We start from the raw sequence: 16,292 nt of genomic DNA, 5'->3' as shown, positions 1-16,292 counted from the left end.
GAAATTCTGAAGGAAAAAATGCTGAATAACTATGAGGGATGCTAGGATGAACCTACTTTGTCGGTGGCGAAGAAGGAACTGAGGGAAGGGGCGCTCCTCACTCAGATCACGTGACCGTTTTGGCAGGGGTCATTTTGTAGAAAAAGAGGCGCAGGAGCTCATTAGCATAACTTATTAGCATAATTTATTTGCATATGCCACACACCCCTGACATCACCAGACGTGTGCCAGAAGGCAACATCCACCACTCAGGCTCCACTGGACTTGGCTGTTGGGGGGGGGGGGACGTGCAGATCTGCCCTCACAGAGGAGGGAGAGCTTGTACCTGAAGGTGTGTTGGGGTGGGGGGCCTCTGCAACTTACCTGGCTGCTTCTTGCTCCTCGTGGCCCAACTGAGGGCTGCTGGGAGCAGGGGGCGGGGCTTGTTGCATGTGCCTGCCCCCTGGGCTCCTTACTGCCGGAGCTCCACTCCTGTGCGCTCCTGCAGGAAATGACCCGTTTGGGCAGGAAACAGTCTCAACGGCACTGAGGGAGGGTTCAGCATCCCCTAGTAGAATTTTAAGTGAGGGGGAAAATCTTTCTGCAGCAGGCTTGCTCATGCGCAGTCCCAATGTGGGACTGCACGGAAGACCGAAGATGAACATTTCCTTCAACCTATACATCCATCTTCGGCCTCCCCAAATGAAAGTGCTTGCTCCACGACTAGCCTAAACTGAGTATAGCAACATGAAGTTTAATTGATGTTTATATTATTGTTTTAAAATTATTGTTTTAATTATTTAACTCCTGTTGCTGAGACTGTGTGACTTTAACCTGCCCTGAGCCCGTTCGTGGGGAGGGTGGTAACCTGCCCTGAGCCCGTTTGTGGGGAGGGCGGGATAAAAATCAAATCAAATATATAAATAATAAATAAATACTCAGTAAATGAGTGCCACAGCAAAGTGCTTCCTGATAAAAGATGCTAGTGCTATTCTGTGGCAAACGGTAGCTTCCGCAACAAATATTTTGATTGGCGGAAAAGGGCCTCCGCCAAAGCCCCCCTCCTCCACAAGAAAGCCATGAGGTGGACTGATGGGGGGAAAGGGACTCATCCCACTGAGATACACAGAAAAAAAGCAATCGAATCAGAGGCTGCCTAGGTGGGCTTTCAGGGCACACATTACTCTGGGGTTGCCACCCACCCTACAGTGTGCAATCTTTCCCCTCTCTCTGAGGGCCAGGCATACTTTGCTGCTGTGCCCCCAGCCTCCTCCCTCCTGGCTCTTGCCTGCCTCTTCCCTCTCCATGTGTGATTTGGGGGTGTCAATGCTTGTTTTATTGCTGGTGGCAGAAAGTGAGGGAGGGAAGGGAAACGGCAGAGGCTGCTTAAGTCATTGGGCCTACTGAGCTTAAACCTGCTGTCCTCTCCCCTCCCCCACTGCCACTACCCATTCACTGGGACCACAGCTGGAGAGCCTGAGAAGCTGATACAAGCCTCTCTCGAGCCACATTGCAAGCCGTGCCTGTGCTATACAGATTCATTCCACTTGCGAGAGTCTGGGAAGCCCTCTAGCACATGTGCCATTTGCCGTAGTGATTTTAGAGAGGCTTAAAGGACACGAGATGAGGATTGTTAGCTTCCCTGGTTCATGGGTGGGGTGGGTGGGTGGAGAGGCCGGGAGACAGCTGGAAAGGGTAAGGAGACTGTCCCTCCTAAAGTGTGCCCCCTGAGGAGACTTAGGCACTTTCGCATGTGCTGCACAATGCACTTTCAACGCACTTTCCAACTGATTTTACTGTAGAATCCACTTGCAAACACTAAAGTGCATTGGGAGTGGATTGAAAGTGCATTTTTCAGAAGTGTGTCTGAAAGCAAAAGTCACCTCATGGATGAGCCAGCCCTGGTAAATAGGCAGGTGGAGGGTGGTGGCCACAGAGGCTGAAGCTGGGCCTACCAACCCACAGCCAGCTACTAGCTTGAGTACCCTACTGGTGGGGGCATAAGAATGGCTTTTAATATACTTTTAGTGTTTGTGCTGGTCATTGACCGTATTAATAAACTAACTAACTACTTTTAGTGTTTATCAGACTGTTTTTGTATCGTTGTTACCTGCCTTGGTTCCTGAAATTTTCCAGAGAAAGGTTGATAAGTAAATATTTTTATTAAACAAATCAATAAAATAGCACTACTATCCCCCTTTTATGCCCCCTTGACATACAGCCCTTTTATCCAACTCCCCAACAATTACACCCCTAACAAGCAAAAAATGGTATCTCAGCCAGCACCTCCTAAGGCAAAGCATCTTGGGTGCGCCTGGCTTGATTTCTAGGCATTTGGTGTGTGGCAGTTAAGAGTCCTGTAATGACGGCAGGGACATCTGTCTTCCCATCCTTACTCACTGAATAACCTTGGGCTTGTCATTATTTTTCAGGGTTCCCAAGCCATTCGCTTATGTTGCCGTACTCCGTGTCTATTGTTAAAAGTTCTGCCTGCTCATCTCAAGGCGGATCTGGTTGGTGAACTTATCAGACTTTGGATTAGAATCATAGGATCATAGCTGTGGAATCTCCAGGGTCATCTAGTCCGACCCCCTGCACAATGCAGGAAATCAAACCCCCCCCCCCCCCCGATCCCTGCTCCATGCCCAAAAGATGGCAAAAAACCCTCCAAGATCCCTGGCCAAATTGGCCTAGAGAAAATTGCTTTCTGACCCCAAAGTCACGACCAGCATTTCCCTGGGCATGGAAGAAAGGGCCACGAGAACTAAGCACTGATGGAACCCCTTCCTGCCCTCCCTCTCATGATGTGCCTCATGATCTGATTGATGCATATGTGTTATTTGCTAACACTTTCCTTGCCTGGGAGCATTCAGAAGTGCTTCCTTACTACTAAGGGCAGGAACTTTTGGAGAGCAGGTCAATGTTCTAGGATTTACTGAAACATTATGAGACCAGAGCAATGTTCTAGGATTTACTGAAACATTATGGTTTTACCATAGAGTTTTGGTGGAATCCTAGAGCATTGTCCTGAAGTGATGCTCTTAACTTCTGGTTCACGCTGGAAGTGACATCATAGTATAGGAATGACACTGATTTCTCTCCACTGCCCTACTAAGTGGGAGGGGGAATGGAGGTTATAGGCAGGAGGTTTCCTACCAGAGCACAGAAGACCTGGCTATGTTACTTACTAGAGAGATCTTGGTCACAATATTAAAGTCTCCATACCTTTTCCAAGAACTTCCAAAAATGCTGAGTGCGAGCTACAAACTGTCAGCATGGTAACAATCTCCATAAAAACCACTTATAAGCAATGGTCCCTCTAAGCTGTGGAGTCTTGTGAGCAAAAAGTCTACTTTGTGAGCTACTGGCATTAAAGTTGTGAGCCGGCGATTTGGCTACTGCATAAATTAGTTTGCTCTGGAGCCATCCTTCCTGAGCTAAGACAAAAATGTGTGAGCCAGAGGCTAAAAAACCTGTGAGCTAGCTCACACTAACTCAGCTTAGAGGGAACACTGCTTGTAAGCACTGGAACCAGATCAGGAATCATTCACAAGGAGACATCGAAGAGTTAAGTGCAGTGTTGAAGGCACATGTTTTCTGACACTGGAAATCTCAGATCATTCTTGATATTGGCACAGGCTATCTCTGCCCTTTGAGATGACTGGAAGGAGTTTCATCCTTTCAGTCAACGGCTGCAAACTTTTATATTACTACAGACATGTTAAAATAAAGGCAGTTCACACAAAAGAAAGGTCTCACTCACCGGAATATTTCTCGCTGGCCATTAACACTCCAGTTGTAGTCACCTTTGCCGACGAGTTCAAAAAACTCACTCCTCTTCCTGCAACAAAACATGCCAGTGTAAGGAAATGGATCGTTTCCTAAGACTAAAGCTTTTCTAAGACAAGACTTTTGTCACCCTTTTGTGTGCGATTATCATCCTTCCCCAAACTTCCTGGACTCTTTATAAAATGCAGCACCAGCATATAACAAGTAGGATTCTTACCAAAGCTGATACCCCTAGGGAACAGCCTGCCTCTGCTCCAGCCTATTCAAATTAAAAATTTTAATTGTGAGATGTTTTTACAACAGCTCATCAATTTCATAGTCTCCTATTGTACCTTGGCAACACAGAAAGAAATTACGGAACCTTAAACAATTTTATGGAAAGATGAAATGCATTCAGTATACAATTGCACTGTACAAATGTGTAGGGTTGCCAATGCCAATGCCTTAGATAGGGTTGCCAGGTCCCTTTTGCCCATCCATGGGGGGACGGGTGGGACATTCTGGGAGTAGGAAGTGATGTCACCCCTCATTCCTCACAAAACAGTGACACCGCACATGACATATCTGTCTCACCCAGAATTGATGTCAGCACGTCAGGGATGCTGGGGGTGAATCTCTGGATTTTAGGCAAAACTCTATGATAAAACTGGCCTCAAACCAGGAGCCTGCAAAATCTGGGAATCTTCCATCCCCAACAGGCAAATGGCAACCCTAGCCTTAGATCATGTACCAGTTAATTTAAATGTATACAGATTTACTGCTTTGCACCGCCAAGCTAAAAGTACAAGTCACCCGGCGGAGACCAATGAAACAAAGCATGTCTTGTTTTCATCAGCCATGTATTTATTTATTTATTTTACTTAAAACATTTGTTAGCCGCCTTTCGCCTTCAAGATGGCTTACAATATAAACAAAACAATTATAAAAAGCACAATTAAATCAACCTGAATAAAACAACAATTATATAAACATGAAAAAGGCCACAATGTACCAAACCCTTGGTAGTAAAAGGCAGTTTGGAGTAGTTGCAAAAGTGCTGGAATTGAACGAGGGACTTGAGTTCAAATCCTTACTCAATGAATGACCTTGGGCCAGTCACCAGCCCCCTATTAAACCTATTTCACAACAGAGTTCATTAAGTAAAACTTTATGTATGCTGTTCTGAGCGCCTTAGAGGAAGGATCTTGTATAAGTATGTATCTATGACTACACTTAGCCTAAGACTTGTTTTGTTAGATCTCTAAACCTACATGCCTTTGTTTCCCCAACCATAAATTAGAAATAATACTCATCAAAGTTTTTAAGGTCCTTTGACATGAAAGACACATCATGCTCTTTGAGACAAAATACCTTTTGATAAAACATGTTTACAGAAACGAAAACAATCCAACTTTCCAGGGATGTAGCATAAGAAAAACAAAATATAGTTGAATATGTTGTCGAAGGCTTTCACAGCCAGAGTTCATTAGTCGCTGTAGATTTTTTGGGTTGTGTGGCCGTGGTCTTGGGATTGTAGAACCTGATGTTTCAAGGTGAGGCACAGAGAGTACTCCATCTTTCTGTGTTATACCTCTGAGGATGCCAGTCACAGCTACTGGTGAAATGTCAGGTTCTACAATGCCAAGACCACAGCCACACAACCCGGAAAATCTACAGCAGCTAAAATATAGTTGGTTTATAAAATCGAATCAAAAAGGTCCTGCATTACAAAAAGGAGCCTGTATAGAAATATTGTTTCTAAAGTCTTATGCCTTCTTCCTTTGATGACATTCTGTGTGTCTGTCACGATCCCCCTTGTCCTTTGGGATAGCGCCCCCGCTGGCCGTACTGAGGCAGTGTCAGCCACGAAGCACGAGGGGGTGTGGCCTAGACGGAAAGAGAGATGGAGCCGGCAGAAAGCGGGGGAGAGGTGGCCTCAGATTGGCAGGGGGTGGGGTTAGGAGCACCCCTCAGCCCCCCTCTGCCTGCACGCCGCGGCTGCGCCCTTCTTCTCAGTCTCTCTCTGAGCCTCCGTTCAGCGGTCTCTCTATTCCTTCTGAGTCACAGCGTGCTCTCCTCCCCGGCCCTCTCTGTGTCCCCCTTTTATTCCGCCGTGCCCCCTATATCAGTGGAGACGCCGTCGGGCGTCTCTGGGTGGTGCGTGCGAACGCCAGCAGCGGTTCTTGCGGCCCTGGGGCCGCGCCACCGGCGCCGCCCAGCTGCCCCGGCTCTACGGGGTGCCTCTGCCGTTGCTCCCCCCCAATGCTCCACCCAGCCTCCCCCCTGAAGCCTCCTGCGCCGCGGCTCCTTGCTCGGGCCCGACCGGAGGTCCTCCCCGCATGGTCGCCGCCCGTGTTGGAGGGAGGGTCGCGCCGCTCTGCCGCGTCGTCCCGTCTTGCTGTCGGGGAGTCGTCCTGTCGCGTTCTTGGGTCGGTTGCCGGGGCTCCCGGGGCAGGCTGGGCACCGGCCGCGACCCCCAGCAATGGAGAAAGCTGGAAGTTGGATCACCTGACTGCAGGCAGGGCCTCTAACTTCTTAGCCAATCCCCACACACCTGATGTTGGCAGCTATGGCAACCAGAAATTGGGCACACACCCCTGCCGCTTGTGATTGGCTAATGGCCACAAGTGATGGTGACTGGCATGGGGGTATAACTCCGTGGTTCTTTAGGGAAGAGCTCTCTTGCTCCTGGGATCCTGACTTTTGAAACAAAGAGTTTCTTTGTGAACTGATTGCCGGTTGCCAATCTTCTGTTACTGTGGATCTGTATCTCTGAGCAGTCCTGGACTATCTACCTGCACAAGATGGGATTTCTCTTCAAAATTCCTTGGTGCCAACCTGTACTGTTATGCAATGGACACTCTTGGGCTATCTGATGCTACACTTAATTCGGTAACTATGATTATTATTAATGTGCAGTAAGGGCAAATAGCCATAGGTTGTTATTATTTTTGTATCCTCTATTAGTCTCTTGTTATGCTTTGCACTGAATAAACATCATTCATATTTGTAATTGTCTCTGATGCGGTAATTGAACTCCAGGGCTAAATCTTGTGTCTAAGTGCTGACCACAGAGCTACCACTGTGAGAGTAATTGTGTGCACCTCTGAGTTAGAGTTGCTGATGTGTTAAGTCTCAGACTGTCTCGTGGATTTTGTTGCATGTGCTGAAATATAGGATTCCCTCTGACCCCTGGACTGGGCTGAGTGGGTTTAATCCTGTACAGAGCCAAAGAAAGTGATTTCTAATTGCAAGGAAGATACACATATTGCATTAAGACAGTTTCAGTTGGGTAACCATGTTAGTCTGTAGTAACAGAACAAAATTCGAGTCCAATAGCACCTTAAGATCAGCAAACTGTTGGTCTTTATTACTAGACTCAAATTATACTGCATAAAGGTATCCGATTTCACTGGTTAAATAAAAACATGTTAGAACTTAACCTTCCCCTCCCTTCCACAACCGACAATGAAGGAATGGTGGTTTAAGACTAAACTGTGGTCTCGTGAGTTCACCAGATCAAATTACACTAGACTGAGATAAACAGGGATTTTAACCACTTCCGGTTTAGGATCTTGGTTAGTGGAAAGTTCTCCAATGTTATTTAACTGAGATGAAATAATTTACCATAACGACAAACAGTCTTGTGTGGCCCCTCTTTGTCATTTTGGATGTGGCAGACTTATACAACTCTTTGTCAGTCATTTTGGATGTGGCAGACTTATACAACAACCCATCTGGAAATAGTCTGTCACTGCATTAGAGGTGTGGAGACTCTCCAAGGAATGCATAGGATCCACGTGGTAAGTATTAAATGTTACGGCACCTGGAGAAGCCATTGTGCATAACAGGGTTTTAGCAACCTTAAAGGGGGGGAGCTTTATCATGTTAGATCAGCCCTCTCTCACACACACAGAAAAAAACAACAGCATATGATCTGGGGAAGGCAGAAGGCAAATTCCATTATAATGAACAGCATCCATGGAATGACATTTACTGCTATGGCTTTACACGTGTGAAAATATCAGACTATATTAAGCTTTGCAAGTTGTTGAAAGACCATCCTTGTAGACAGTACTGTGCTATTTCCAAGACAGTCTTGGGTTCTGGTCCTACTGACATACAATCTGCACAGTTAAGATTTGTTGCCATTATCTTTCTTATTTCCACATCGCTCCCTGAAATATGTACAACTTCCAGCCAAACAGGGTCAGTTCGTACCATGCATCTACCACAAGAGAAACACCCTATCTTCCTTCACAGGGCTGCCATCAATATGGTCTCTAACAGAAATGAGCAACCAACCTTCTAAGGTCAACCTTTCAAAGACACAAAAGAGCAGTCGTTGATTTTTTCTTCTTCTCCTCTGTGACGACGGTTTTCTTTCCGGTGTATTTAATATGAAGATTATTCATAAGGCCACAGTCACGATATGTTTTTCTTGCAAGTTTGGCCCCATAAAGTGTATCAAAGTGCTTGCATATTACCAAAAAAAAAAAGTTTCTAATACAATGCAAAGTCACACAGGCAGGAAAGAAAATTTCATTCCACTCTTGCAGATTCATGGCATGATGGCCTAACAACCCCTCTGGGAATAAGAGCCGCAGTGATGACAATTTTAATGGCCTTGACTGGCTGGCACATCGGCTTTAAATCAATCTTACCCTTAACTGTTCACATGAGAGTCTGCATTGCGTCAGCACCACACAAGGTGTTGTTTTTTTAAATGAGTGGCTCCTTATTTAATTTAAATAAAGAATCTGACATTTAAGACGCATTAGTTTTCTTCCTGAGAGGGAAAAAAAAGAACTAAATGTGAAAATTCTCCTTTTCTCCATTATTTCGTGTTCTTCAGGCAATTTATTAATTGACAAGGAAATAAAATCTTCCACCGTGACCGAAAGGTGACCTTCTCACACCCGTCTTTAACAAACTGCATTATGACATCAGAAAGGAAAGAAGAACAGCCCTAAGAGTTTTAAATATATATATAAAAAGGACTTGCAGCTGCTGTTGAACCGCACATACTTCTGGGTTAGCAGATCTATTCTTTCTGCCAAATCAGAGAACCAGTAGAGAAGACTCATTAGGAAGAGTTTAGTATTGCCCCAACAGGAATGGTAATAGATCACGATGGGTAGCCGTGGTAATCTGTCTGTAGCAGCAGAAAAGAGCAAGAGTCCAGCAGCACCTTAAAGACTGACAAAATGTGTGGTGGGGTAAAATTTGTGGTGGCTCAAGTGGTTAAGATGCTGAACTGCAGGCTGTGGAAGGTCAGTAGTTCAGCAGTTTGAGACCCGGGTGCCGCAAGACGGAGTGAGCTCCCGTCTCTAGCTCCAGCTCCTGCCAACCTAGCAGTTCAAAAGCAAGAAACTGCAAGTAGATAAATAGGTACCACTTCGGTGGGAAGGTAACAGCGTTCCGTGCGCCTTGGTGTTTAGTCATGCCGGCCACATGACCACGGAAACGTCTTCGGACAGCGCTGGCTCTTATGCTTTGAAACGGAGATGAGAACAGCAACCCTAGAGTCGGACTCGACTGGCTTTCGAGCAAGGGAACCTTTACCTTTACCTTTAAAGCTGCAAACAAAACGCAGAAGGAGAGCTGGCAACACTGGTGATGAGAAGTGCCGTCCAGTCACAGCTGACTTATGGCAACCTCATAGGGTTTTTCAAGGCAAGAGATGTTCAGAGGTGGTTTGCCACTGGAAGCCCTGGATTAACCATGATGATGATGATGATGAAGAAGAAGAGATTGGATTTATACCCTGCCCTTCACTACCCAAAGGCTTACAAACTCCTTTCCCTTCCCCTCCCCACAACAGACACCCTGTGAGGTTGGTGGGGCTGAGAGAGCTCTGAGAGAAACTGCTCTTTTTCGAGAACAGCTGTGCCAGAACTATGGGTTGCCCAAGGTCATCCAGCAGGTGCAAGTGGAGGAGTGGGGAATCAAACCCGGTTCTCCCAGATTAGAGTCTGCGCACTTAACCACTACACCAAACTAAACAAAATAAGAAGTGCTTAGGGCACCAAGGAAAAGGGGGGCACCTTGAAGATGAAATATTCTTCTCAGTCATGCCTTCTGTTATGGCTATTTGTAAGAAATGATAGGCAGTGGAATCACTAGCACCAAGAAAGGGGGGGGGGAGCAGGGGCAGCTATGCAACAACAGGTGGGATGCCTTGTCTCCGCTAAGTATAGATGCAGATTTGTTATGCCAGATTAGTTCTGAGGACTTGATCAAAGTCTTTGCAGGTTAAAAAAAAGTAGGAGAAAACTTTTAAAAGTATCCTGTTGCCCTAGTTATTAGTAAATGGGGGGGGGGGCGCTGAAAGCGCTGCGGGAGCCAACCAGCCCCTACTCCAGCGTAAATCCCATTTTGGGGTAGTGGTCAAGTGTGCGGATGCCAATCTGGGAGAACAAGGTTTGATTCCCAACTCCTCCTCTCGCAGCTGCTGGATGACCTTGGCCAAGCCATAGTTCTGTAAGAGGTGTTCTTGTAAAAGAGGGGCTTCTGTCAGAGCTCTCTCAGCCCCACCTAGCTCACAGGGTGGGGGGAGGAGGAAAGGAGTCTGTAAGCCGCTCTGAGACTCTGAGTGAAGGGCAGGGTATAAATCCAATCTCTTCTCTTCTTCATTTAAGACTTACTCCTCAGTAGACCTGCTTACGATTGCTTACTTTATTTTACAACAGAACAAGCATCTGCAGCAGCCAAAGTGAACAGTCAACCACAGTGTGGATAATGGATGAGAGGCAGAATATCCGGCATCCCTCTATTTTGGATCTGGCAGCCCTGACTCTGAGCTGTCAAGGTATACACCGTTTTGGCTCCTCCTTTCTTCCTGTCAGCTTTCTCCATTGTCCAATTTTCATACCCATAGATAGTTATGCTGAATCCTGTGGTATGAGTTATCTCAATCTGGGTTGCCAGTGACACATTTATTCATGTTTATATATCAGCTTTTTCCTTGCAGGCTTCTCTGCCTTTAAAAACTCTACGACAGGCAGAAATTCAACAGATCGATCTTTTCTCCACAAGGAGATGCATGCAAAAAAAAAAAGGGAAAGATGTGCTTAGTGAATTTCTTGGGGTTATCACATGTATGAGAGTGCGCCCAGAAAAAAAAAATAGTTGACAAATTTCTTTGCAAATAAATATGGGCAGGGCTTCTTCTTTTTTTGAAAACGAGGTGCCAGAATAACTCTCAAGAGGGAAATGAAGTTTCCAGTCTGTATACTGAAAACTCATGAACTTTTAAATGTTTTAAAGAGAATTTTGTTGAAGAGGTTCCGGAACTCTGTTCTGGCGCATTCCCCCAGGAAAAAAAAAAAAGCCTTGAATATGGGTCCATTGAAAAGTAAGGGGAAGGGCTGTGGCCCGGTGACAGAGTATATGCTGCGTTTGGCACCAGATTCAGGTCCTTGTATTTCCAACTGAAGGATCTTCAGTAGAATGATGTCCCAACACATTGGCCTAGAATACTGGAGACCTACTGCCAGTCAGAGAAAACAACCCTGAGCTCAGGGAGGGGCCATGGCTCAGTGGGAGAGCGTCTCCTTGGCATGCAGAAGATCCCAGGTTCAATCCCAAGCATCTCCAGTTAAAAGAATCAGTGAAAGACCTCTGCCTGAGACCCTGGAGAGCCACTGCCAGTCCGGGTAGACAATACTGACTTTGATGGACTAAAGGTCTGATTCAGTATAAGGCAGCTTCATGCATTCATGTGAGCTAGTAGACATTACTAAGAATGGAAAACTAGATCCTTAAAAGGCTAGTTTTCCACTGATAAGGATGTTTGGATTTTATAAACCAGGCATGTTCCACCGTTAAAATAGCTACAAATAATATATGTAAAATGCTTGCAAGCCAAAAATCCAGTGAGCACTGGAGTAAATAATTCAAATGATGCTTAAATACTAACTTCTAGTATTATGTGCCATGCGCCCTCACTGGTATTTAAGAGGTCATTAGGGGCTGTAGGTTTTTTAGATTTTAATTTGTCAAATTCAGAAAATGCCAATACCTACTCAAAATAGAGAGTGAGGTCGGTTGCCAATATCGACTTCTTCAGTAGCTGCATAAGGTCACTGTAGTCCTTGGAGGACAAGTTAGCAAAGATGTTGTGACCCTATAATGAAAGAGATAGCAAAGATAAATAGTTGAAAATCAATGCAGGGGTTTTAAAGGTTTTTTAATCACTCTGCAATGCATGTCATCATTACCACAAATACTTCTTTATTCATGCCAAAATCATGACAAAATATTTCCACCAGCCCCTTTAATTAAGATGTTTTCATCTTTTTCTCCCCTGCTAGATTGAAATTATACATGAAGACATTTGGTGCATGCAACTGATTAAACAGCATAGCTCTTAATTTCCCCCTTCCTTAAATGCCTTTGGAAATATATTGCTGAATTCTTTGGCTGTTTCCTTAACAGAGTTATACATATTAGCAGACATATTACAGACATCTGTTCCAGGCTGATGTGGAACATGTTATTTTTGGGTGTAAGTCTCCATGAGTTCAATGAAACTCATTTCCAGACACACATATTCAGGAGTCCTTGAGTCTTCATGAGCATCTCTTCTCATGTTTCTTTATGGTTCATCAGGCACATCCATGTTCTTTCTTTGCTAGTTTACAATCCACATGCACTAAGAGGCATATGGGGACAATTTGAGGGTAAACACCCCAGGGTGCTATGTCAAGGGCACTTACCTACAATTGGATCTACTCATGATTAAGAGACCCAGCATGTGCCTATTCAAAAGGTAAGCTAGCAGAGAACGCTGGGGGGAAATTAGTACCTCTTCAAAGATGTATTAAGTGAAAGGTGACGTCCAGGGGTCCTCAAACTTAAGTCAAGACTGTTTTCTTGTACAGATAGAACCCACAAACTTATAAGTGCATATACAAGTGAATATATGCACATTCTGAAAGTGAATGGGGAAGAATCAGGTTCCCAGCTGGGTGGAGAGAGTCATATGTGCATATTTGGAGACTCTATGCATATATTCCAATGAATGCCTATCAGTTGGGGGCAGAGTTGCCACTGCAATCCCACTCCCTGCCCACTCTTGTTCATTCCAAACCCTTTGAACTGCTGATGGTCTCCCCCCCCCCCCCAGTGTTTTATGGCTCTGTAAATCTGCAGAAGGAGCTGCGGTGGCTCAAGTGGTTAAGACGCTGAACTGCAGGCTGTGGAAGGTCAGTAGTTCAGCAGTTCGAGACCCGGGTGCCGCATGATGGAGTGAGCTCCCATCTCTAGTTCCAGCTCCTGCCAACCTAGCAGTTCGAAAGCATTTTCGTCCAAACCCCCCCCCCCCAAATTTTCTTTTTCTCAGAGTTAATACATTAGATAATTGTCTCGGCTGCTTTATTAGCATTGTCTCCTTTTGTCTTTGTCACCAGTTACTCTTCCAGTCCTCTACAGGACCACCTCCTTCCCAATTTATGTTCACCATCTAATGTAAGGCTCCCTTAAAACAGCATGTTAAGACAGATTCTTGCTTGATTTTTATTATATGTTTATGATGCATGTGTTATGTAATGATCTATTAAGGTAATCATCACCACCACGATAGTGTGGGAGGAGCTTTTATGATATTTACAACTGCTATAAATATTTCACTGTAAATTATTTCGAACCCCTACTATTTTGGGAAAGGAAGCTGATGTTAACAAACCTCCTCCTTCTGTTAGATAAATAGGTGCCAACTATACCATAATCCAAGTTCAGCACTGAAGAAATATAAAACCCGTGTTCAGAATGCATTAAGCACACTGACTACTTGAGCACTCAGATCGAAATAATATTTGATTGCGTTCCCAGGATCAGGTTTTCAAAAAGCAGAATGTGGGCGGCAAGGAGAAACAGATGGAATGCAATAAAATACCATTCTTTTTCCAACACATACAGACTTGTGAATATGTACTCTCCTTCTTGTACCCTCCAAAAGAAGGGGAGGGATCGTGGCTCAGTGGGAGAGCATCTGCTTGGCACGCAGAAGGCCCCAGGTTCAATGCCCGGCATCTCCAGTTGAAAGGATCAGGTGGTGGTAGGTGACGTGGAGAACCTCTGCCTGAGGCCACGGAGAGCCACTGCTACTCTGAGCAGACAATACTGACAAAAGAACAGCCTGCTGGATCAGACCAGTGGCCCATCTAACGCTGCACCCTGTTTCACACAACAGCCAATCAGCTGCCCTGGAGGGCAAACAGGGCACAGAGGCTGAGGCCCACTCTGGCTGCTGCCTCCCAGCACTGGTACTCCGACATCCGCAACATCTGTATAAGGAGGCTCTCTTCAGACACCATAACTAGTTGCCATTGAGGGACCTCTCCTCCATGAATCTGTCTAACCCTCGTTTAAAGTCATCTATGCTCGTGACCATCACTACCTGCTCTGGTCTGAATCAGAATAAGGCAGCGTCACATGTTCAAGAAGTGTATGACACATTACACTGGGTGGGAAACCAGTTTTAGACCAGAATGGCCAAGAAGGCCTGCTGAGGTTCTCAAAGACAACTCAAAACATTTTGGTGCATGAGGCAGAAAATTCAACAGCAGTTCCTCATACTCCTCAGAACCCCAGATTTCAAGGGTGACTTGCTGGGCAGAAGAAGAGGGAAGGGTCACTGTTATTTCCATCGAGCTGTGAATCAGCCCCAAGAGTACGAAGACTGGTGCCAGGAGCCAGTTCAAACATTACGGCCAGCATACACAGCTGTAAACTTATACGGTATAAACGTAAATGGGAAATTTCAAAATGGGAAAGCAAGCTTATGAAGATGTATGCAATGATCATTACCTTTTCTTTGCAAAACTAATTGGAGTGTTTTGCTTACAGTGTTCCCTCTAAGCTGAGTTAGTGTGAGCTAGCTCAGTTTTTTAGCCTCCGGCTCACACACTTTTGCCTTAGCTCAGGAAGGATGGCTCCGGAGCAAACTAATTTATGTAGCAGCCAAATCGCTCCCTCACGGCTTTCATGCCGGTAACTCACAAAGTAGAATTTTTGCTCTCAAGACTCCACAGTGTAGAGGGAGCATTGGTTACAGATCTATCCTAAATGGCTGTGTGTGTAAAGTGCCATCAAGTCACAGCCGACATACGGCAACCCCTCGTGGGTTTTTCAAGGCGAGAGACTTCAGAGGTGGTTCCCCACTCCCTGCTTCCACGTAGCGACCTTGGACTTTGTTGGTGGTCTCCCATCCAAGTGCTAACCAGGGCCAACCCTGCCTTGTTTCTGAAGTCTGAGGAGAGCAGGTTATCCTGGGTCATCCAGGTCAGGGTCCTAAGCAGTTATCACCTCTATCCTGGGCCAGGTCAGGGTCCTAAGCAGTTATCACCTCTTAAATCGATTGTCAAGAGGATCAGAAGGGTGTAATTCCATTCAGGATCCCCCTCTTAATTTGCTAACCATTGTAAGAACCAAACTATAAAACAAGAATAAACACAATCCTTGACATTTCATTATTAGGTTTAACAGAAAGAGTCATTCACAATTAATCAGGTTTATTTATTTATTTTTCTACAGATCTATTCGTAGTCTGTAAAAAGGATGTTCAGTGTTGAGGAAGGACAGAAAGAAAAGCAATCAACAATTTACCTCACAAAATAAATAGCTGAGTTTTCTGACCAGATGAACTCATTTTTCTAAGAATACCAAGAGGGCCGTGGTAGAACTGTCCCACAGACTGTACAGTTACTGTATTAATTCAGGCAGCAGCAATGTTAACCTATATTCTGGGGGAAGGATACACAGTATTTACGACGCAGAATAATTTACTAGGATATTGCAGCTCTACAGCTATAAACCGCAAAAATCAGACACATTCCAGGCTGGCTTGCTTTGCTGTACTTCTTTGGCACAGGGGGCTCATGTTACAAAAACATTGTTTCATAAAACCCAGAGATACATACGACAAAAAAAAATTCTCAGAATGCTTTTTACACATGTTGGCAGTGACAGAAATGAATAATCAATATGCTTCAACTGGAAAAGAAAGAAAAGGCTTACTCTAGACATTTGCAGCTACAAAAGATACAGCTGGCTTTGTACCTCACTTTGAAGAATCATGACAGCATGGTTAAAATGATGGTGCTCCAGGGTAGCGGACGTCCCGTACAGTTGAGCCAAAGCAGATCCACTCCTGGAAAAAACATGCAACAGCACAAATTGTGAATCCAGTGCTGTCCAATTTCACCAGTTGTGAGCCCAAGCCAGAAGATCAAAAACCCAACTTCAGAATACGTTATGGTACTATCCTGCAGTTGATTTAGTACAAGGTTCAGTATCAAGTAAGTACAATGGCAGACTGCTAGACGTTTTGTCCACTGTGGGGCATTATATCAATTGTTATTTCACGCACACTCACAATAAACAGAGTGACTCAGAGTAGGAGCCAGAGTAGGCTGAAATTAGGCTGATCCACAACTAACTACTATTCATGAATATGTTTGAATGTCGCAGAGGTCATTTCGGGGGGGAACGCGGGGGAACGCAGTTCCCCCAGGTGAGGTACGGGGGGGGCAGGGCACATG

The 16,292-nt window shown here is 45.1% G+C and overlaps 1 protein-coding gene across 1 annotated transcript in view; it reads right to left on the bottom strand.

Moving 5' to 3' along the window:
* PDE11A (phosphodiesterase 11A) overlaps positions 1-16,292 on the bottom strand; it is a 149,258-nt gene that overhangs the window by 31,896 nt on the left and 101,070 nt on the right. The window contains exons 14-16 of the mRNA XM_015422441.1: positions 15,811-15,901; positions 11,775-11,875; positions 3,743-3,820 (exon numbers count right to left, since the gene is read on the bottom strand). Of these exons, the coding sequence (XP_015277927.1) occupies positions 3,743-3,820; positions 11,775-11,875; positions 15,811-15,901 (270 nt within the window). The remainder of the gene's footprint in view (positions 1-3,742; positions 3,821-11,774; positions 11,876-15,810; positions 15,902-16,292) is intronic.

This window comes from Gekko japonicus, unplaced genomic scaffold (assembly GCF_001447785.1).
Source record: "Gekko japonicus isolate JY-2015 unplaced genomic scaffold, Gekko_japonicus_V1.1 scaffold1172, whole genome shotgun sequence".
In the NCBI taxonomy this organism is placed as follows: Eukaryota; Metazoa; Chordata; class Lepidosauria; order Squamata; family Gekkonidae; genus Gekko; species Gekko japonicus.
This window is presented reverse-complemented; position numbering and strand designations above follow the sequence as displayed.